Source organism: Piliocolobus tephrosceles, chromosome 5 (genome assembly GCF_002776525.5).
Source record: "Piliocolobus tephrosceles isolate RC106 chromosome 5, ASM277652v3, whole genome shotgun sequence".
NCBI classification, from domain to species: domain Eukaryota; kingdom Metazoa; phylum Chordata; class Mammalia; order Primates; family Cercopithecidae; genus Piliocolobus; species Piliocolobus tephrosceles.
Genome location: NC_045438.1, coordinates 62,649,823 through 62,673,520, shown reverse-complemented (window position 1 = coordinate 62,673,520; position 23,698 = coordinate 62,649,823). Strand labels below are relative to the sequence as shown.

The 23,698-nt window shown below is 43.2% G+C and overlaps 2 protein-coding genes across 3 annotated transcripts in view; both read right to left on the bottom strand.

Moving 5' to 3' along the window:
- The window catches only part of MICAL1 (microtubule associated monooxygenase, calponin and LIM domain containing 1), a 21,940-nt gene extending 15,876 nt beyond the window's left edge, over positions 1 to 6,064 (bottom strand). Inside the window, exon 1 of the mRNA XM_023205999.2 lies at positions 5,932 to 6,064. The gene's annotated coding sequence lies outside the window, so the exon portion shown is untranslated. The remainder of the gene's footprint in view (positions 1 to 5,931) is intronic.
- On the bottom strand, positions 2,855 to 23,698 carry ZBTB24 (zinc finger and BTB domain containing 24). 2 transcript variants are annotated; one of them, XM_023206001.2, is made up of 7 exons: positions 23,515 to 23,698; positions 21,522 to 22,501; positions 16,898 to 17,065; positions 16,310 to 16,393; positions 15,551 to 15,634; positions 7,905 to 7,986; positions 2,855 to 6,820 (listed from the first exon to the last, which is right to left on the bottom strand). In XM_023206001.2, exons 2-7 carry the CDS (start codon positions 22,471 to 22,473, stop codon positions 6,097 to 6,099), a joined length of 2,094 nt encoding a protein of 697 aa, XP_023061769.1. In that variant the 5' UTR covers positions 22,474 to 22,501; positions 23,515 to 23,698; the 3' UTR covers positions 2,855 to 6,096. The 2 variants fall into 2 exon arrangements, with proteins under 2 accessions (XP_023061769.1, XP_023061770.1); XM_023206002.2 differs by lacking the exon at positions 16,898 to 17,065.

The window sequence follows — 23,698 nt, the reverse complement described above, 5'->3', positions numbered from 1 at the left end:
GAATCAGTTAAATACTTGCCCATATTTTTGTAATAAGACTGCCTTTGCCCTTCAAACACTAAGATTATAAGAAACATTTATCCAGAAGCCACTTAATCAAACAAATTATCTTGAGAGGTGGATTTTTAAAATGTAGTTTTGAACTTTGATTTAGTCTAAGGAAGCTTCAGTTTGACTTTTCATTTAACAAGGATAAAAATAATATGAATGAACTAAAACCAAGACCCAAACCATTCTTTTGGAAAATCATCTTTGAATTATATTTAAAGTGACATATTATGGATATTAGGAATTCAGAATAAAAGTTTTCTACCCTGACCCCTGCTCAAATTTTTTCCTTTTTTCACACTTCGCACTGAATATAGTACCACTTTTCAGACTCACGTAAAAAAGCTAAGATCCCTTGCTGTTACCAAAATGTGTTTAAATTCCTACATTTTGTATTACTGAGAATGTGTGCTGAGTAAAGTGGCTTGTGTCTGTAATCCCAGCACTGAGAGGCTGAGGTGGGAGGATCACTTGAGCTCAGGAGTTTGAGACCAGCCCGGGCAATGTAGTGAGACCTCATCTCTAAAATAAATTTAAAAATTAGCTGAGCATGGTGGTGCATGCCTGTGGTCCCAGGTACTCAGGAGGCTAAGAGGCTATAGTGAGCCATGATCATGCCACTGCACTTCAGCCTGTGACAGAGCAAGACCCTATAAAAAAAAAAAAAAAAAGTAATCAAATGAGCTTTGGTTTAAAAGCTGTTGATGTACTATGTTTCAAGTTAGAATGGAATACATATATAAATACACACACACACACACTCCAGTCAACTAAAGTCTTTTGCTGCTTAATTATGCGTAAAGAATTTGAGAGCACGATAAACTATCACGACATTCCAGCTTCTTTTAGAGGTCACTCCTTGAGAGCTGCTATTTACAAAAGGAGGTAAGCAGATTTTTTACAGGTCATTCCTCTTTATCTGCTATTTACAAAAGCAAGACAAAGAGTTTTCTTTCAATTCTTAAGAATTTAGGCTTAAGTTTAGAAACTGAAGATGAAATTTTACCTTAATGCTTATAAGGATAACAAAAATAAAACAAACCTACCCTAAACTTAAAATATCCTCAGTCAAAAATTTGAAAAAAGGGCTCACTTACAGAGGCTCCTGTTAACTAAGACATTTTCACCTTACTAGTAACTTTTATCCAACTGGAAAATTTTGCTTAAGCTTTTTTTTTTTTTTAATTATACTTTAAGTTCTAGGGTATATGTGCGCAACGTGCAAACTTGTTACATATATATACATGTGCCATGTTAGTTTGCTGCACCCATCAACTTGTCATTTACATTAGGTATTTCTCGTAATGCTATCCCTCCCCCAGCACCCGACCCTATGACAGGCCCTGGTGTGGATGTTCCCTGCCCTGTGTTCAAGTGTTCTCACTGTTCAATTCCCATCTATGAGTGAGAACATGCAGTGTTTGGTTTTCTGTTCTTGTGTTAGTTTGCTGAGAATGATGATTTCCATCCTTTTTTATGGCTGCATAGTATTCCACGGTGTATATGTGCCACATTTTCTTATTAATTAAGCCTTAAATCAATAGTAATGAAACACTGATTATATGGTAGTTACTGAATTTCTGTAGGCCATAACTTTCACTATTATTGTTTTACATAAAAAGGTTATAATTGTATTCAGGTGGCACATGCTTATAATCCCAGCACTTTGGGAGGCCGAGGTGGGAGGACTGCTTGAGGCCAGGAGTTTGAGGCCAGCCTGGGCAATATAGTGAGACCCCGTCTCCACTTAAAAAAAAAAAAGTATGCTATAATTTCAGACACAGACCCTCAATTTTAGTCAGAAAGTTCTATTATATTAAGCAGGTCACATTACTTAATTAGTTAAGTTCTTATTAAATAAGTAATTTTTAATAATTACTTAGTAAAATAAGTAATTTTTAATAACTTAGTAGGAAATAAATTATTTAATAATAAATAAGAAATTACTTATTTAATAAGAAAATTACCATTTTCTTTTGGTTCTATTAACCTTGGGAATAAGAAATCCAGCTTAAAGTTTTAAAAGCCTGTGCCCCTAGTTCTGGTTCTACCACTTACTGTATGACATTTGGCAACAGACTTCCTCTTTGGGCTCCATGTTCTCATCTGTCTAACAGGCATAATAATTACTCATCTCATCAGAATGTCATGAAGATTAAGATGAGACATGCTTCCAGTGGCTAAGGTGTATCCCAGATACTGCTCCCCTCCTCACTCAGATGCCAGTTGTTAGGAGGTAAATTGTGTCCCCCTACGCCAAATTCACGTTGATGTCCTAATACCCAGCATCTCAGAATGGGATTGTGTTTGAAAAGATGAATAAATGAGAACATTAGTGTAGGCTGATCCCATATAACTGGTGTTCTTAAAAGAGGGTAGGACAGAGGGAAGGACATGTGAAGATACAGGCAGGGGAAGATGACTAGAAGGGAGGCCTCAGAAGAAAACAACCCCACTGACACGTTGATCTTGGACCTTTCCATGTTTTCAGTCATCCAGTCTGTGATATTTGTTATGGTAATCCTGGCAAACTAATATACCAGTCATGACCAGAGGGGACTGGCATCCTCCGGTTGTAAATCTGTGTGCCATGACATGGAAGATGTTGTAAATTGTAATTCTGTGTGCCATGACATGGAAGATGTTTGAGACCCAGTAAGATATGCTACAGATTTAACAGACCTGGCTTGGCTCCTGGCCAACAGTAAGGACTCCATATTTGGAAGATATTGTTACGTTCCCATTTATGAAAACCTAGATAAGCATCTATAATGAGAATCCTAGGTAAGCATTTATAACGAGAATCTTTTTTCATTCCTCAGCATCATTTAATCTGTTGCTCATAACATTTGTAACACAAGAACCAACTGTAGAGAATACAGAGTAGAGGTGAGTTTCAAGAAGCACTGGGCAAGCACTTGAATAACTGATTTTGATGGTAAGAGCTCCAGTCATCCCAAGGTCGACCCTCTACTGGGAGAAAACCAAAGATTCACCTTCAAAATGAGGTGTTTCAGGAGCCCAAAGCATAACATTGTACTTCCTAAGAAACACACTCTGTATTTCTGTTAAAACAACTTAAAAAATTGTACACATTTAGTAGAAAATGAATTGTGAAATGCTGCACTAGCAACATCATTTCTCAAGGACACATGAGAAGTACTTTCATGTTCATGACATTTCTTTTGGGTACTCAAGTCGTTGAACTTTTTTTTTTTTTTTTTGAGATGAAGTCTCGCTCTGTTGCCTGGGTTTGGGTGCAATGGCGCAATCTTAGCTCACTGCAGCCTCCGCCTCCTGGGTTCAAGTGATTCTCCTGTCTCAGCCTCCCGAGTAGCTGGGATTACAGGTGTACACCACCACGCCCGGCTAATTTTTGTATTTTTAGTAGAGATGGGGTTTCACCGTGTTGGTCAGGCTGGCCTTGATCCTGACCTTGTGATCCGCCCACCTTGGCCTCCCAAAGTGCTGGGATTACAGGCATGAGCCACCACACCCGGCGTCATTAAACTTTTTTATTCAAAGGGGTAGAACGTATATTTGGGACAACGAAGGAAGCTGGATTGATAAAGCTGTCATTTCCTTGTTTCTCTTTGACAGCTGGTCAAATAATTCAGGAATAGCTAGGACTAAGGCTCAAGCTAGAAACAGGTGGCCCATGCTGTCCAATATAGCAGCCACTAGCCACGTGTGCTTATCATTTGCACTGTGTCCCATGCAACAAGGAACTGGATTTTAATTTTAAATAATTTTAATATAAATTTTTAAATAATTAAATAATTATTTCAATTCTTGAAAAAAAACTTTTGTCTGTAGCTACTTGACATGAGAATCTGTTTTCATCTGTAAGTTGTATGAAATCTAAATACAGATCAAGTATGTTCAATGAACATTAGCATCCAAATTGAGATGTGCAGAAAGTGTAAAACACACACCAGATTTTGAAAGCTTAGTATGAAAAAGAGAATGTAAAATGTCTCACTAATACATTTTTACATATTTGGCAAACGCTGGATTACATAAACTTTTATTAAAATTTTCACCTGCTTTTTATGTTTTAAATGTGGCTACTAGAACATTTAAAGTGACCTATGTTGTTCATGTTATAGTTCTCTTAGTGTAGAGGTAGACTGTTATAGAACCAGTGAAACTTGACTTACAAAGAGCTATGTAACCATATGTTCTGAATAATCACTTAGCTATCCAGAGTGAGTAAAAATTCACTTACTTACATATTTAATTCCCTGGAGAAAATGTGGATTGGTAGGCTTTGAAAAGCTGGCAAAAACTTTGTGTTTTAAGAATAAAATTAAACAGTTTAAATGAGAACCTGAAATAATACTTAGGGCTTAACAGTGTTTGCAAAAAATTGTTATCTTTGCTCTAGTCAGGCCTGATTCAAGATTCGTTTGGTTGATACATATAAGATATACATCATTTTGGAAATTTTGTGAATTAGATATAATATAGATTAGCAAATATGCAATCAAAATATTTTTATCTTCCCTCAAACCTGAAAAATTCTCTATTACTCTAATCTCCAAATAACTTATTTAATTTAGGTAGATATCAAGGATATCTAAAACAAAACAATTGATGGAAAGGCTGTATTAATTTTAGAGTAGATTACCCCCTACTCTCCATCAGCATTACTAATTTAGACATACTAGTGCCCACCTTCTTTTCTCGAAAATTCCCTACCAGCTTACAAGAAAGTGGTAAAAGAATTCAATATGCTTAGCTTGAAAACTTAACCCAAACATAATTTAATCTTATCATGATGATTTAAAAATCACACCATTACAGACACATGCTGGCTACAAAGTCTCTGAGGCTCAAAGTTACTTTTAAGATTAGAAGATTAGCTGGGTGTGGTGGTACATCCTTGTAGTCCTAGCTACTAGGAGGCTGAGGTGGGAGGGCTGCTTGAGCCCAGGAATTCGAGGTTACAGTGAGCAATGATTGTGCCACTACACTCTGGCCTGGGTGATAGAGTGAGACCCCGTCTCTAAAAAGGAAAAGATTAGGAAAAGATACTCACTTTGTGGTATCTGCAATAAAAAATTATAATAAGCTTCCATCTCCAGAAAGTTATCAGACACAAGACAGATCAACATTTTCAGGAGATCAGTTAGAATTCAGTAGAGTACATATAAGATTTAAATTACACTGAATAAAATTTTATGTTCCAGGATAGTGAAGAAAAGCTTTACCTTCATGAAAATCAAGTCTCATTCTGACAAAAATTCAGAATTTAGGGTGAATGTCGTGATCCAATTTTGTATTTTAAACTTAATTAAACTTTTGATAGCTTGCTGTTAAAAAATATGTAAATTTATGTTTCTTAGAAAAGATACATTCAGAATTAAAAAAAAAATCCTATACTTTTGGCTAGCTTGTTACATGAATTTTGAGTTAAAACACTGAGTTTATGAGTTTGAATCTTCCTGAAGTGTAACACCATAAGCCCACTGTACTGCACAAAGATGAAACGTTGAGGGTTACTTTGTCTTAGGGGACTGGAAGTTATTAAAAGGGCAAATTCCCCACACATTGTGATCTGTCATATTTAGCCCTGACTTGTCTTGTGGTAACAACTGCGTTGCCTGAGAAAAATAAGAAAATAGAACAAACCATTCTGCCCAGTTCAACCAAAATATGACTCCCTTTGTCCTAGAAAATAAAAGAACGTAACTGGGGAGGTTGGCAAGACCATAACCTATGGCTGTGAACTTATTTAAACCTTACAGAAAAACTGAAATCAATGCCCCCAAAGAAAAATTACCCGAGTCTTCAGGACACGTTACAGATGAAAATGAAAACCATTCAACAATATTGAAATGCTCAATCCAAATCAGTACCTTAGACAAGACATACACACACCTTGCTACCTGGATGGAGAGCATTATAAACATCAGTCAGTCATCACAGCTCTCACAGAAGGATCTGCAAGTCGATGATATGGAGAGCCTGACTTCAAGCGTTCAAAATCCAGTCAGAGCTGGCTTATGAGAAGAGCCCGATCAAGCAGTCAAACATGTTTACAGGTCAGCTCTGATCCTGGCCAAGCGGCGTTGGCTGGGGCACGTGATGAGTGGGTGGTGGCGGATCAGACTCCTGTGTCAACTGCAGGTGCTGAGCTGGATCTGAAGTATTTGTAGCTAAATGGAGCTCCTCTGTTTGCCCTTGATGGGCGTGAAGATGTTCCAGTGTTTCCTTGGACAGAGTGATCACGTGCACTGGCTCTGTCTGTGAGGGCCCCATCTGGCTTTCAATCATATTGAGGCTCTGAATGTGTTCTGTTTGCTCCTGTTGAGCCGAAAGAATTAAATTCTGCAGTTGCTCTGGTTGCTGCGTGAGCAAGGTAAGATTAGCAGCCTGGTCTGCAGTCATGTTCTGGGAACTCTCGGCAGTCACGATGCTGATTCCCTGGCTAGGACCGGGCATGAAATTGATGTTATGTACAGAATCAGTTACAAGAAGCTGAATTTCCTGCTCTCCCGAGGTAGAGAGTTGATAGGGCTGTAGTTGAAGAATATTCCTGACCTCTTCTGTGTTACTACTGCCAGAAATGCTGCTGGCATCTGACACATGCTTCTCCTTGCTATGAATTTTCAAGTGAGCCTTCAAGTTGTCTACGCGAGCAAACTGTAAGTTACACTCAGGGCAGGAGAAAGGCTTCTTGCCGGTGTGCAGAATGCAGTGTCTCCTTTTGGCACTGGAGTCAGAGAAGGATTTGCCACAAATGCCACATGAGTATGGCTTTTCTCCTCTATGAGAAAATAAACATTTTATTTTCAAAATGGAAATACCTACTTACTACTTCCTGATTATTTAGGGGGAAGCAATCAAGAGTAGTGGAAAATTAACTAGACTGCAAGTCACAAGTCATGGGTTCAGCTAGTAACTCAAGGACTTGGAGCAAGTCTCACTTCCATGGGCAGTTTCTAATCTGAAAGTAGGGTGGGGGTGGTGCCTGAGGAAGGGTGGCAGATGGGGCACGGCTAGATATGATAAAATTTTATGATTCCACAGTATGTATTTCAGATAAGAAAAGAGAGTAAAATTTATACATGAAACATATAGTTCTCTTTTGTTCTGTCTTAGTTTTCACAGCCAATTTTTAGACTCTAATGGCCCAATAAGTATCTATGATTGACGTCAATTTAAAAAAATTTAAGCTTCCTCTAATTATTTGTGATGCTGTTAGAAGAACTCCTAAGTCCAACCTCGGGATAACTGTGTAAACAAAAACATTTATTCAAAAAACATCAAATATAATACTTATTTTTGATCAAAGATTTAAGTTTTGGACCAATCCCTAAACCCAGTCAAAACTTAATAAATGAAATCAGTAACGTATACTTTTACTGGCCAGAATCAGCATTCCTTTTTACCTAGGTGAGGAATTTCATTATTGAAAAGATAAAACAAAATAGACCAGGCGCAGTGGCTCACACCTGTAATCCCAATACTTCGGGAGGCCCAGGCAGGCGGATCACTTAAGGTCAGGAGTCTGAGCCCAGCCTGGTCAACATGGTGAAATCCAGTCTCTACCAAAACATACAAAAAACTAGCTGTGTGTGGTGTCCCAGCTACTCCGGAGGCCGAGGTGGGAGAATCGCCTGAACTCCCACCTGCACTCCACTCACGCCACTGCACTCTAGCCTGGGCAACAGCAAGACCCTGTCTCAAAACAAACGAACAAAACAGAACAAAGCCAAAGTAATAAAACGCACACAAAATTCTGCCAGAGTAACAACTGGGAGAAAACTACATAGGTAACACATGTCATCTCACTGAACATCAGAACTGAATGAGGCCTGCATGTGAGAAAAATATCTACAAAACTTTACCGATGGATTCTGATGTGGGTCTGAAGAGAACTCTTTGCTGTGAAAGATTTGCCACAGATTTCACAAGTAAATGGCTTCTCACCTAAAAAAAAAAAAAATTTAACAATATACATTCAGCATAAGACAAAATCAAAAAAACACTTCGGTTTCACAATATAAACAGAACAAAGGCAATCCCTTCCATAAGCGTAAATGAATGATGCACTCACTAAATATCTACTCTGTAACTAACCTAAGCACTGTGTGCCGAGTGCCAAGAACATACACAGAAATCCTAAGGCATGGTTCTCTTAAAAACTTGAAAACTGCAACAAGGAAGTGAGTTACACCCTATTTACTCCTGTTTTCTCCCCTTAGATACTACGGCCCCTATGCTCTCCTGCCTTATGGCTTAGCTAGGTAGCCCACTTGACCCTGAAAGGACTCCTGTGTGCTAGGGTGAATTATGTATTATTGATGTTTATATCAACCTTCCAAATATATCCAGAATCTGACTCCACTGCTCCTCTCTGGTCCACACCACCACCATCTCTTGCCTCCTATGGGGTCTCCATTTCTGCTCTTGCTTCCCTGCCATAAACTATCAATGTGGCCACCAGAGTGAGCCTTGATGCAGTCAGGTCATTCTATGCTCGGGCTGCAAATGTTCTGATGATTTCCCACCCCAAGATAAAATCCAAAGTTCTTGGCCTACAAGCAATCATAGATCTGTACCCTGAAAACCCTACTCCTCACCCCAAACTTCCCTGATCTCATCTCAGGGTGTCTCCCAGCATGGCTCACTCTCCTTATCTCCTTCAAGTCTCTGTTCACATGTTATTTTATCCGTGAGGCTCCATCACCACCGAGAGCAATACAAACCTTGCCACACACTCCTTAGTCCAATTCTCCAATTTAGTTTTTCCATAATGCTACTGCTGCCTCATATAATGTATAAGTTATTTATTATCCATTTCTCCCTTTTTAAGATAACTTGTGGGTACGTCCGCTCCTAGTACCCCAATGCCAAGAATCTGGCCTGGCATGCCGTTTCAGAAATCCCTGCTGAATGAATTTCATGGCAGTGGCACACCTGAGATGCTATAACTGCTCCAGAACCCACCACACTTCACTAACACCAGCAAGTGCTTATTCAGTGTGTTTGCATGCTGAACATACAATGACAGACCGTTCATGTTCCCCAGAAACAAAATTAAGTAATCCTAATGCAGGAAAGAAAACAAAATTGGAAAAAAAGGAAAAAAAAAAAAAAAAAAAGCAAGCAGCAAAATACACTTAACTGGAGAACAGGAGAACAGCAAAGGATAAGTACAATTTGAAATGGAAGATGGTCAGTGATCTTCCCTTTCACAACATCTACTGGAAAATTCAGGCAAGACATTTCTCCACGCTCCACTGAGGCAGAGGACAGTGGTAACAACTTGGATGAATCTGCATCTTTGCATCATGAACTCTTACCACTCCAAAGATTAAAACCGGGCCACGGCCATAATCTGTCTATAGCTTTCTACATCAGAGCGGGCCTTCTCTGATCTTGGTTGGTTTTCTCCCTCTCCAGATTCAAAGACTGAGTACCTGCTGTGTGCTTGTGACTGTAAAATTCTTGTTGCAGTTTTCAGGTTTTTAAGAGAAAGAACAACAACAATCATCCATAACACCATTAACTATGCCACTTAGCTCCAGCTGAGTTTGTATTTCAGAAAGTCTGTCTGATGGCCAATGTTTTTTGAGGGTGTTTAAAATAATGGAAATTCTTTGCAGGAGCAACATCCTGCGGTGGAAGCTCTTTGAGGGAGTGAGCAGGACAGTAAGAAGGCAAATTTCCCTAGCTAAGGTGAATCTGCAAGGGGCCTTCCCACTTAGTGGTTTCTGATCTGTTCCCCTGTGTACAGTTCTACCACCTTCAATGGAGACGCCCATTCCTTAAATTTATTTAGTTCTCAAACACTGATAGATCATCAATAAAGTACACAGCTAAGAAACAAAAGAAACTTTTCTAATCTACTTGAGAAGATGCACGAACTAATTAACATAGGGCTGTGTTTCACTGAACATTAAAACAAGTGGCGTCAACAATACTGAGTGCAGACAGGGTGCTGGACGGGGTGGGCAGGATCTGGCTAGACTGGAAAGAAGCCTGGGCCAGGGTACTAGTCTAAATAGTATGAGCAGAAGCTGGTGTCAGAAATGACCACACAGTGTGCACCAGGAGCAGCAAGGATCACTCTCAGGAGCCACGAGACCAAGGCACCAGGAGCTATGAATTCCAGGCAGGGGACCTGTGGAGCCTCTGGAAGTTTTTAGCAGAATGACATGCTGAAAGTACTAAGAAAATACACCTGTGAATGCTGAGGAGGGTGGGCTGGAGGCAGGAGGACCTCTAACAGGCTATGCACAAGGCCTGGACCAGGAGGTGGCAGGAGGCAGATGGAGAAGAAGCATAAGGTACTAGGACAGGGCCTGTGGCATGGGGCCGGAAAGACGTGTGTTACAAGAGGATCAGACAATAGTGATTAAAGGAAAAGGCAGAGACAGGAGTGTGACGAAAGGTCCCACACAGGGTGATGTCAACAGAAGTACTGAAACAGCTCCAGGGTGTACTTCCAGACCCTCTTCTCAGCAGTTACTTCACCGATCCCAGCCCTACCCTTCCCCAATGACTTAAATCCTGGACCCCACTCTAGATAGTATTGATGACTCACTGCTTATTGGCATCACAGATGGATTTCCCATCCCCACCTGCTGAAACCCAGAATAACTCTCTTGGTTAATGACAACATCACCCAGCCCCTGCCCAGCCAGGCACAACAATCACAGTGACACCTCCCATTCCCTCAGCTGTCATGTTCACCTGGCAGTCCAGTTCTGTCTGTCTAGACCCCTCAGCATCCTGCCTCCCACTGTGGACCACAGCTTTGTTTTTCTTTAAAAATTACTGTGTTCATTGTAAAAGAACCAAATATTGAAAATGCAAAGAATATTAAAACTGCTCCACTATTCTCATCCCTTGAGACAACCAGTTAACAATGGCGAGTATCTTTACAGACAAATCTGTTTATTTGCGGTCTTACTGTGTGAGGTCATCCAGTGCATGCCATTTGTCACATTAGTAAAGCCACACTGCCATTTTAAAAGCCTGTGCTGTGTACCATTGTGTATACTGCCCCAAATTTACCTACCTAATCCCCTCCGGGGACATTTAGGTGGCTGTTAAGCTTGTTAAGTTATAAACAATGCTGCTTATGATGAATATCCTTAGGCAAACATCTTTTCACAATTGTGTGGTTTATGTTTTGGTAAGGATTGCAAAACTTCCTTCCAGAGGGTTCCCAAATTATATTCCCACCAACAATAAATAAAGATGTGCATTTCCTCAAGTACTTGCCAATCTTGGCAAAAAAGGGACACACGTCCATAACTGTGGATAGCATGGTTCGACACCTGTGTACTTGGCATTCCTATGTGGTCTTCGCCGTTTCCCGTCCTGTGGTCACATCTCTGCTGTGGCTCTGACCACGCCATACAGTTTCATAATAGATGGCAAGTAGACTCTGTAAGGGTATGCTATGGTGAGGGGCCCCCAGGTCTCAGGAATATGGGAAGACCCCCAGGTCTCAATGTTAATGGATGGTCTCAACACACAGTTGAGGAGATTTGGGAAGCTTCAACTTCAAGCCACAATGAGGCTGTGAACAGAACTGTGACTTACTGAACTTTATCATTTGTTCCCAGGTAGGGTCATCTATCTGTGAGGAGGAGCCCTCAGAGCAGAATCAGTGTTCACGGAACACCATCCAGGAACAGGGACACTGACGGGGTGGGACTGTGCTGTGGGGTCAGAGGTCACTCACCAGGCTTCTCTGTGGCCTGGGCTAATTCCCTTGACTTGATCCCAGCTCACCATGCAATCTTCTGATCACTAACTTGGCTTTCGGGTACACTAATGTGAGGAAGGAGGTGCTGTGGGCAACAGAAAGGTGTATTCCCTTTGTTGAGTTGATATATTCTCTGGTTTATCAGTCTTGTGACTCACTTGGCTTGACTGGGTCCCTGTAAACCTGACCAGCGCCAGGTACGAGGACAAGATGTGAGCAGGAGGGCCTGAGATGTGGTGACCCGGCAAGTACTGCTTGTCTGTCTGATACTCTGCCTCCAGTCAAAATGTGTCCATCTCCCCTCACTGGGGATGCTCTCCCAGGAAAGAGAACATCTCTAATTTGCCCTTGACTTCTCCAGTGCTTGGTGCAGGACATCTAACCCAGAGACAGTGTGTGCCTAAACATCTAAGAGATGAATGACAGTTCATCTCTGAGATGAGGTCTTGGTTTCCAACTGAGCATGGCCCTGAGAGCAGGACTGGCACTTCTCACCCTGGCTGCGCTCAATGCCCAGGGAGCAGGGAAATGGCACACCAATGCCCTTCACCAACATTGAAGCAGATTCCCCACACTGATGTAGGGATAGATGGGTCATAGCTGCTCTTGAAGAGCCCCAATTTTTTGAGAGGTTCAATTTATTTTCATATTTCTAAGTCATGCAAACCACTTTACAGAGACCCATCTATCTCCTTTTTAACTCATCACACATCTTCCACTTTCTGTTCTGCTTCTCAAAATTGACAGGTTGAGAAAAGTTTGCTGCAATTATAGGGGGGAGGTCTTCTGTTCCTTTTCATCCCCACTTCAAGTCCTACTGCTACTCACAAAGACCAGAAACCTCACTCTCCCTTATACTGAGACAACAAAACCAAGGGGAAGTGTCTCCTCTGGCACTGTTCAGCATGACCAAGCCAGCTCCACTCTCCTCCACCATCGCTGTCTCCCTAGGGAGCTTAGCACAGCACCACATACTATTTGCAGGCACATGTGTACGTGTGGAAATCCAGAGCTCTGGCTGCATCTCTTCCCTGAACCCTCCAGACCCAGAAATCTAATGATCTACCCCACACCTTAACATGGATGTCAAATAGACACCAACCAGTCCACAATGTAACTCCTGATCTGTTCTTCTTAGTCTTCCCCAGTTTTTCCTCCTTCCAGTGGCTTTTGCCTCCTCCTTCAACTCCCACATCCAATCAGGAGCGAATCACATGGATTCTTCCTTGGAACACATCCAGAACTGGACCACCTGACACCACCTCTGCTGCTACCGTGCTGTTCCAAGCCCAACTACCGCACAGCCTCCTAATGGGCCTCTCTGCCTCCACCCTGGCCTCGCCCCCGCCCCCCACAGGGCGGCTAGAGTGACCCTATTACAACCCTAAGGTATGCCACGTCACTCATCTCAGTAAAGCCACCTCCCTCAGAATAAAATCCAGTCTTTATTGTGGTCTTCAAAGTACTTCAGCCCGAATGTACTCTACAATTGTTGAGGGGTACTTTAAAAAACACCAATTCCCAGGCTCCACCCAAGTGAAGTCAATCAGAATCTTGGAGGTTGGGACAAGGCTTTTTTAAAACCTCCCCAGGTGGTTAAAAAGCATGCAGCTAAACTGAGAACATCCACCTACACTAGGACTTCCTACTCCCAGCTCTCGGGTCGCCTCGGTGCTCCTCCCGGCATGTCTCCAGCATGTCAAAAACATTCCTGCCCGAGGGCCCTGTGCCTAGGGCTTCCCCTGCCTAGAATGCTCTCTCCTGGGCATCCTCAATGGCTGGCTGGCTCACTGCCCCACTGCATTCTCATCTCCATCCAAGACGCCACCTCATCTGTGAGACCTTCCCAAACCAGTCTGCACATAAAAGGGCAGCTCTCCTTCCCACACTTTGCCCCCTTACCTTGCATTTTATTACTCAACGCACTCACAACACCTAATGTGTTATACACTTGTTTGTACTCTGTCTTCCCTACTGAATGTCGGCCCCTTAAGACAGGGGCCTGTCCATCTCATTCACTGCTGTATCCTCAAAGCCTAAAACAGTGTCTGGTTCCCAGTAAGTACTCAGTAAATGTGTTAAAATCCATATCCTATGAGGCGTTTACTGAATTTAAGAAGAAAAACTTGTATTTAAATAACAATGTCCAGGCCAGGCACAGTGGCTCACATCTGTAATCCTAGCGCTTTGGGAGGGTGGGAGGGTGGATCACTGGAGGCCAGGAGTTCGGGTGAGACCAGCCTGGCCAACATGCCAAAGCCCTGTCTCTACTAAAAAAAACCAAAAATCAGCTGGACGTGGTGGTGCACACCTGTAGTCCCAGCTACTCGGGAGGCTGAGGCAGGAGAATTGCTTGAACCCAGCGGGCAGAGGTTACAGTGAGCCGAGACTGCACCATTGCACTACAACCTGGGCAACAGAGTGAGACAGTGACTCCGAAAAAAAAAAAAAAAAAAAAGTCCAAAGCACCATAAATCAATTTGCTATTTAGATAATTCCAGTAGACAACAGAATTATTAAATAACCTGTAATGGCAAGTTTTTCTTAGAAAATCTGATAGACTTATTTTTAACACATGTTCTTTGCCAAAAGGTATAAAAGATCCAATTTTCTGATCTTACATAAAAAAACTGACCTGCCCTAATCAATGCTGCCTCCTCGTCATCTCTGAAACTGATTTTTCTGGAGGCTGTGCTGCTTAAGCTTAAGCGTTGGTTTTAGGGGAGAAAGTGGAAAAATTATCAGTGTCTATGCTACATTTGTGTCTGTTACATTTGGCTATCTTTTCTAAAAAAAATTACCTTGGGCCGGGCGTGGTGGCTCACGCCTGTAATCCCAGCACTTTGGGAGACCAAGGTGGGCAGATCACAAGGTCAAGAGATTGAGACCATCCTGGCCAACATGGTGAAACCCCGTCTCTACTAAAAATACAAAAAAAAATCAGCTGGGCATGGTGGCACACACCTATAGTCCCAAGTACTAGGGAGGCTGAGGCAGGAGAATCACTTGAACCCGGGAGGCAGAGGTTGCAGTGAGCCAAGATGGCGCCACTGCACTCCAGCCTGGCAAGAGAGCAAGACTGTCTCAAAAAAAAAAAAAAAAAAAAAATTAAAAAAAAATTATCTTGCTGGGCATGGTGGCTCATGCTTGTCATCTAGCATTTTGGGAGGGTCAGACAGGGGGACTGCTTGAGCTCAGGAGCTCAAGACCAGTCTGGGCAACATAGTGGGGCCCATCTCTACAAAAAACTAAAAAATAAAAAATTAGGTAGGTGTGGTGGTGTGCACCTGTGGTCCCAGCTACTCAGAAGGCTGAGGTGGGAGGATCACCTCAGCCCAGGAGGTCGAGGCTGTGGTAAGCTGTGATCGTGCTACTGCACTCTAGCCTGGATGACAGTGTGAGCCCTTACGTAAAAAAAAAAAAAAAAAAAAAAGTCTTGCTATCATCTTCAATGCTGAAGTAAATTAAGAGTGAAGCACAGAACCAGACTCAGACTCGCTATTCTGTGGTATTAAATGAATTGTGACATAGGAACAGCACTCAGTAAGTGATCTCCGTTTTGCTCATCTACAAGAGATGTGATTTCCCCAAAGACAGTGTTGACAACATTCTGCCTTCAACTTTTAACTTATCTTCTTCCGCAACTCCCATCCAATTTATAATAAACGTTTCCAAACACAGGCTGGGCAGGGCACTCACAGAAAGAACTTCATTCTTCACTCTCCCGAAAACATCCCGTGTACCAGGGGAACAGACGAGATGGAGTTTTACCTGTGTGTGTTCGCAGATGTTTCTTCAGCTGAGACACATCCATGAATTTGCGATGGCAGTCTTTGCATTCCGGTAATGAGTGTCCTTGTCGCAACAATAAAAAAAGTGTCAGTGCATATATGCTCTCCCTGCATTTTCTTCAGTGATTTGTGTTAAAGCACTTCCCTGAAAAATAATCACTTTAAATATAGTACTTTAACAACGAAAATTTTTTTATTAATTTGGTAACAGTTAATATTTTCCTCAGCACCTCAACTCACTGCCTCCTCCGAGAGAGCTAGGATCCTTCCAATTCTAAATGTAGTCTCTCCTTTTCTCCTCAAAGTATTGGTGTGACTGAGGCCACAAATGACCTCAAATGACACTTGTAACCCACATTCATTTCTTATCAGTTGGCAGGAAAGAAAAAGGACAACAGGTAGAACCAGGGGAGAGAAAGCCTGGGCTGACAGCCGCGGGGTGATGATGTCTCTGCCTAGGCACCACTAACAACCATTCACTGAAGCTCCCTTGGGCAAGCGGCACTTCTGAAAGATGCCAGTTCTGTAGGGTTTCTGTGTGTGGCATCAAAACTGTAGTATACAAATAAAATATAATTCACATGGTGGCAGACAATAACATAAAAACATGTAATTTAGACTCTCAAGGCACTTTTCCCTAAATACCCATTTATCACCTACAATACGAACCTAACGTTTCAGAAACAATTTTTATTTGCATTTCTTTCCCCCCAATCTAAATGTTCTCACTTTATCGTACCTGTATGAACTCGGTAATGGCTCTTTAGTTGTCTGTTCTGGCTGAAATATTTTCCACATTGATCACAGGTAAAAGACTTCTGTCCTGCCAAAAAAACCAAAACACTAAAACTTGCAAAAAACTATAAAGAACTGGAATGCTCACTAATAAGGTAAATACTACAGTGGGTCCAGGTCCCCATTTTCTACAAATGATACAAGTGACCTGTTTACAAACCCAGAAGCCTTCAATCTACCACAGAAACATAAATGTGCAAACATATGTAAGGCAATAGGGAGTAGTGGAGACTGGGGTAGAACTGGAGAATTTAAGTTTCCCCCAAAGGCGTTCAAAGTAAAATAATTCTAAACTTTGGTAGTTTAATAAAACATGCTTGCACACCAAACTCCAGCAGCCAGTTTATAAGCTCTAGTTTAAGGATCAGTGCAGAACTCTAAACTGCACTCAGACAGATGCAAACTCCTGTCTTTCAATAACCCCACGTTGGAAATGATACTGGGCTGAGAAAACACCATTTAGGTGTTGGTAATGCCCACCCTGGGGAATGGGAATCTGGTGACAGCTGGCCCTCTGGGCAAGTCCCACTACCTGAGTGCAGGCTCATGTGCTCCAGCAGTGAGTGCTTGGTGGTCAGAGCCTTGCTGCACACAGTGCAGGTGTACGGTCGCTCGCCTGTGTGCATCCTGGTGTGGACCTGCAGCGAGTGCTTCTGGGCAAAGCCTTTTCCACACTCATTACATTTGAAAGGCCGCTCCCCTGGAAGAAGAGCCCCAGAAGCATGGTGTAAGTAAGAATCCACACATTCTTGTCTCTTCTAAATTAAAATAACAATAAATGATTTTTCTTAAAAGGCACACATCCAAAAGGCCAACAACGAACACAAGAGACATCAACAATAAAATTTTGGAAGCTGGAACAGATGAATCTGAAGCCAGTCGTGGGTAGCACTAATATAAACTATATATATATATATGTATTTTTTGGTAACAGGGTCTCACTCTATTATCCAGGCTGGAGTGCAGTGACATTACCATAGCTCACTATAGCCTCAGCCTCCTGGCAACAAATGATCCTCCCACCTCAGCCTCCTGAGTAGCTGGGATACAGGCATGTGCCACCACCACGCCCAGCTAATTTTTTAATTGTAATTTAAAATTTTTTTTTAGAGATGAGATCTCACTATGTTGCCCAGGCAGGTCTCCAACTCCTGGGCTCAAGCAATCTTCCTGCCTCAGCCTCCCTATCTGCTGGGATTACAGGCATGAGCCACCACACCCAGCCCAATACAACCTAATTTTTAAGACACAATCTCCAAAAGGCTCAGGAATTGGTGGCACCCGCTATCTCTGGAAACAGGCGTGAGGGAGGGTAAATGAAAGTCTGTTTCAAAGGTACTTAGACCCCGATCAAATCTTCCATTCTACACAGCCTGGAGACTGTCCCTCTTCCCAAAAGAGGATGGAGTGTTCTCTGAGGAGGATTAAGAAAAAGGGGTCTCTGGATTAGGAGTTTCTAGGCACAGTTGAGTTGGGATCACCACAGGGAGAGTAAATCAACATTTCCATCTGGGATGATGAGACTCCCCCACTCCTCCTTCCCTCTCCTGCTCTAGCCACAGGCGGGCAGCCAGGCCTAATGCCTCCAAGTGGGAGAGTAGAAGCGTCTTCCACTGGAACGTGATAGGTCCAAGGTGAGACAGCAAAGATGTGGAAGCCTGGCACCAGCAAGGACACGGGGCACAGCCACACCACCTCCAGTGAGGTTATGACAGGCCTGCATAACAACTGTTTCAGTACTGACTGAGTGGATAAGTTAAATATTAAAAGCCAGCGCCTTTAAACAAAGGCTGGAATGTAACAAAAGCCCACCAAGAGTTTTGCCTAGGCTTCTCCTGGGCCTTAAAGCATGACAAAATAACAAAGGAATTCTTAACAGGACCCATTTAGGATTAAACAAGCTTTATTGGGGATCTGAAGGAACTCCCCAAACCTCCTTGATTTAGCGGAAGATAAGGGTAATCACTCCAGCACCTAGACTCATTTAGATTAAGTAAACTTACTGAGGCTCCAGAAGAAGGTCTTTGGGACGGAGACCTTAGTTATAGATTAAAAGAAGTTAATCACCTGTGTCTTTAGAGGAATGCACACTTACCTGTAGACATACAGCTTAGGAGGTATATAAGCTCTGAAAAACTTTGCAATTTTGAGTTGGTCTGGCGATAACTTCCAGGCCTTCTCCCTTTAACCGGTTACAGAAATACAACCTCTCTTCCTCCCCAGTTCATCTGCATCTCGTTACTGGCCACGAGAAATAGCAGCCTGACCCTCAGTGTGGTCTGGGAACAAGGTCACAGTTTTACAGGCTCTCTCATACAAAAAAATTAGCCAGGCATGGTGGTGCGTGCCTGTAATCCCAGCTACTTGGGAGGCTGAGGCAGGAGAACCACTCGAACTCGGGAGGCAGAAGTTGTTGCACTGATTGGAGATCACGCCACTGCACTCCAGCCTGGGCAACAGAGTAAGAAATAAAATACAGGCTCTCTCCACACACGCAGCATTGCCAGTAGCTTTTAGCAACCCACTCTTACATATGATTAAATATGATTTTTAAACAACCACCAGGCACTCAAGGAAAGCCTTTTGTAGTACTGACAGAGAAACAAGCAAGAAGGGAAAAAAAAAAAAAGCAACTTGCCTCCAGTGAGGAAAATGTTGTTATCATTAACATGCTCACAGAAGTAGGATATTACATTGTGAAATAAAAAGATCATTCACGGCCGGGCGCGGTGGCTCAGGCCTGTGATCCCAGCACTTTGGGAGGCTGAGACGGGTGGATCATGAGGTCAGGAGATCGAGAACATCCTGGCTAACACGGTGAAACCCCGTCTCTACTAAAAATACAAAAAATTAGCCGGGCGTGGTGGCGGGTGCCTGTAGTCCCAGCTACTTGGGAGGCTGAGGCAGGAGAACGCCCCGCGAACCTGGGAGGCGGAGCTTGCAGTGAGCTGAGATCTGGCCACTGCACTCTAGCCTGGGCAACAGAGCGAGACTCCATCTCAAAAAAAAAAAAAAAAAAAAAGATCATTCACATTAAAACATTTAGAAAACAAAAAGCTCCTAAAGGGGGAAAAAAATAAGAGTTGAAACAGAAAACCTCAAAGGGCTGAAAAACAAAGTGGAAATCCCCCAGAAGGAAGGGCCAAAAACAATGGAAAATATAGGAGAAAATAAAGTTAGAACAGAGGAAACACAGCAGGGAAATCATCTATGAAATAACTCAAGATTTTCCGGAACTGTAAGACAGTTTCCAAACCTTATGAATCTACCTGGTATCTACCCAGATGGAAGAAAACAGATCCATACTAACGTGATGGGCTGCAAAATTCAGAAGACACGTGCTGCCTGAATTATGACGGGACTACGTCTCAACAAACCCATCATACTGAAAATATCATAAGGAAAAATGCACTTAATACAGAGTACTGTATGAATGCCCCAAATGCAGAGTACTGGTCACTTACCCAGGTGACCGTGTGGCCCAGCAGGGCATGAGAGGATCATACTGAATATTACTAGCCCAGGAAAAGATTAAAACTCAGAATTCAAAGTACAGTTTCTGTTGAACGTGTACTGCTTTCACACCATTGTAAAGTTGAAAAACTGAACCACTATGAGTCGGGGACTGTCTGTACTGGGGACATAAGGGAAGATCGATCCTACATGCTTTTTCTTAAGTCTTGTATAATGATTTAACTCCAAACTATGTCCATATAAATCTTTGATAAAAACAGCCAGCTGGGGGCACAGTGGCGCACGCCTGTAATCCCAGTACTTTGGGAGGCCAAGGCAGGCAGATCACGAGGTCAGGTGTTCGAGACCAGCCTGACTAACATGGTGAAACCCCGTCTCTACTAAAAATACAAAAAAATTAGCTGGGTGTGGTGGTGTGTGCCTGTAATCCCAGATACTCAGGAGGCTGAGGCAGGAGAATCGCTTGAACTCAGGAGGCGGAGGTTGTGGTGAGCTAGATAGCGCCACTGCACCCTAGCCTGGGTGACAGAGCGAGAATCCAACTCAAAAAAAAAGCCAAAATATAACCCATTACAGTTCAACAAATATTTCTCAAGTATCTACTTTTTTCAAAGTACCAGAATTCAAGGTCTTCAACCTATTTGTAACTAAAGTCTTTAGGGAGCTTTTAAAAGCACCAAGGTTGCAGACAAATCAGAAGCTCTGGGGTTGAGGCCTAGGCACTGGTAGTTTTAGAAGCTCCCTAAGTGACTCTAATTTGCAGGCTGAGCACCACAGCACCAGATGCTGCTGGATCACAGGAGAAGACTTAAGCACCAGTCCCTATACTTCAGCTTACAATTAAGTTGAAGGATGTACAAGTGGCAACAACAATCTGACCCAAAGCAGAGTGGGCTTTAAGCACCTGAAAGGGCTCAAAGAAGGAAGGGATTTCTCGCTAGGACTGTAGTGTCCAATATGGTAGCCACTAGCCACATGTGGTTATTCAAATTTAAATGAATTAAAATAAAATTAAAAATTCAGTTTCTCAGTCACGTTAGCCACAGTTCAAGTGCTCAAAAACCACATGTGGTTACTGGCCACCATATTGGACAGCGCAGATGTAGGAACATTTCCATCATCACAGGAGGGTCCCCATTGGTCAGTGCTGGGCTGGAGGGACCAAAAACGAGAAGGCGTTTAAACCTAGATAGCTGAGTTAGAGTGGTCCACACAGACTTGGACAAAAGCATGGTTATGGTCAAGATGAAGAATGTTCAAGAATCAGAAAGCAGAGTACACTGGGCTAGATTTTGATTAAGTGGACATTAAAGGCTTCATTCAACAACTACAAATGAGAGGGGTTCTTCAACCAGGCTACCTGGGTTCAATCCCAGCTCTGTCACTCATGGGTGACTCTGGCAAGTTATTTAGGCTCCCTAGAACTTGGTTGCTTCCTCTGTAAACTATGCACTTTAGCAACCCTCTCTTACATATGAATAAATATGATTTTAATCATACAATGTACAATGAGGATATTACCTACCTTGCAGGATTGTGGAGAAAATTAAGTGCAATAACATGTATAAAGGCTTTATTACAATGCCCATCATACAGAAGTTGCACAGTAAATGAAAGCTGTTATTATCATCCCTACTCCCAATTCTGAAACACACTGCAATCAGCTTTGAAAGCATCATTACCTGTGTGGCTCCTCTGGTGGATTGCTAAAAAGTGATTGTACTTAAAGACCTTGCCACAGTCTTTACAACGGGCCTCAGGGCCTCCAGGGCGCTTTCTCCTTCCACAGATCCTCTTGGCTGAACCATGGTCCTCTTGATCCCCAATAAGTTTGTAATCTTTAAGTTTGACGGATCTCCAAATCCTCCGCTTGCTGTAACGACTCTGGCTTGCCGGGCCATCCTGGGTCTTGGGATCATAGTTCTCATCTTTTTCAACTGGCATTTCCTCCTCTCTACTTGGCTCACAGGTAGGCTCCGATTCTTCCTTTTCTTTCGCTGCCATCTGCTTATTCAGTACACTACTGTCTCCTTTAACCACAAAGTTTTGTCTATTCTGAACTGAATTGTTCACTCTTAACTGTATTTCTTCCTCTGCAGCCAGTTCTGACTTCTCCTCCTGCAATGTATTGACTTTTTTTGGTCTTCCCCGTTTCCGCTTTGGAGGATCATTTTTCTTATTAGAGATAACAACCACTGGGGCACCAGCAGTGTTCAAAGTTGTTGGCTTTGGGGAGCTATGATTATTTTGGAAGTCTGTGTAAGCCTTTACCAGGTCATAGACTTTAAAGAACTGAGCAGTAGCCAGGATTTGTTCTGTACTTTTCTCACTGGCACGGAGATAGCCTGTGTAGATAAATTCCAGCAGGACACCAAAGGTGTCTGCAACCATGCCTTCCAGCATATAAATGGACTGGCCGATTTTCCCCTCTTCTGCAAACATCATTGAGAAATATTCACTACTGGCAGCAAGTAAGGCTTTGTGGGCCCGGAAATGTACATTCTCCACGATTAAGGTAATGTCACAGAGGAAGCCTTTCTTCCTCTGATCCTCAAAACTGGCCAGGACAGTGTCACTGTGAGCATATGAGTATACAACAAGCTGCCCACAAGGCTCTGGGGATGTTTCTGCCATTTTCTTCAGAAGCCACAAAGGGTTAAATCTGAAATAAGAAAACAAGATTTAAAAAGGAGGAAGCACTGCCTAAAAGGTTAATGCCAGCCCACATGAACTTCCTATTCACTTCACATCATTAACTGAATTTTACCATTACCATTTTTAATTGTCTGTCTAAAAACTTAGCTCTGGGCTCGGGCACAGTGACTCAGGCCTGTAATCCCAGCACTTTGGGAGGCCGAAGCGGGTGGACCACTTGAGACCAGCCTGGGCAACAATGGCAAGAATCTACCTACACAAAAAATACAAAAATTAGCCTGGCGTGGTGACGTCCGCCTGTGGTCCCAGCTACTCGGGAGGCTGAGGCAGCAGCATCACCTGAGCCTGTGAGTTCGAGGCTGCAGTGAGCCGTGATCGTGCCACTGCACTCCAGCCTGGGCGACAGAACGAGACCACCACCTCAAAAAACAAAAACAAAAAAAAACTTAGCTCGGGGTTCTTTTCTTTTCTTTTCTTTCTTTTTTTTTTTTTTGAGACGAAGTCTCACTCTGTGGCCCAGGTTGGAGTATAGTGGCGCAATCTCGGCTCACTGCAACCTCCGCCACCCGGGTTCAAGCAATTCTCTCCCTCAGCCTCCTGCCGCACATTACCTAGCTGAGTGACTCTCCAGTATTCATGGAACGGTTCAGGGTCTTCTCTAAAATGAAGGAATGGGATCAACCATCTCCAAAATCCTCCACAGCACGAACTTTCTATGGTCGCACAACTATCTCAAGGAGATCGAAGCTGCCTCCATCTCCCAGATTATTAGCCATTTCATGTGTTGGAACCAACGTGAAGGGGGAAGAAATGTGCATGTGCAAAGCGAATGTGAGGCAGCTGCAATAAAACACTAATAACGTAAAATGCGTGGGGCCGCCACACAGACTGGGCGCGGCGCCGAGCCCCCGGAGGTCCGAGCACGGGGATGAGGCGCGGAAAGACCCCCACCTCCCCGCCCAGGCCCCGCGGGCCCGACTGGAGAGGAGACAGCGGGGGAGGATGGCGCGGTAGACCTACCTCTCAGGGGCACCCGGTGGGGTCCGGGTCGCTGCCAGCTCACCCGGCGGCCTGGAGGGAGACCCGCGCAGGGCCCCGCCAGCCTTTCACTCCGCCCCGCGCGCCTCTGGGGCTTCTGCGCCGCACTGGTTTCTGCCCCTGCGCTGCAGCCGCAGCCACGCCACAGCCAACCCGGAAGCGCGGC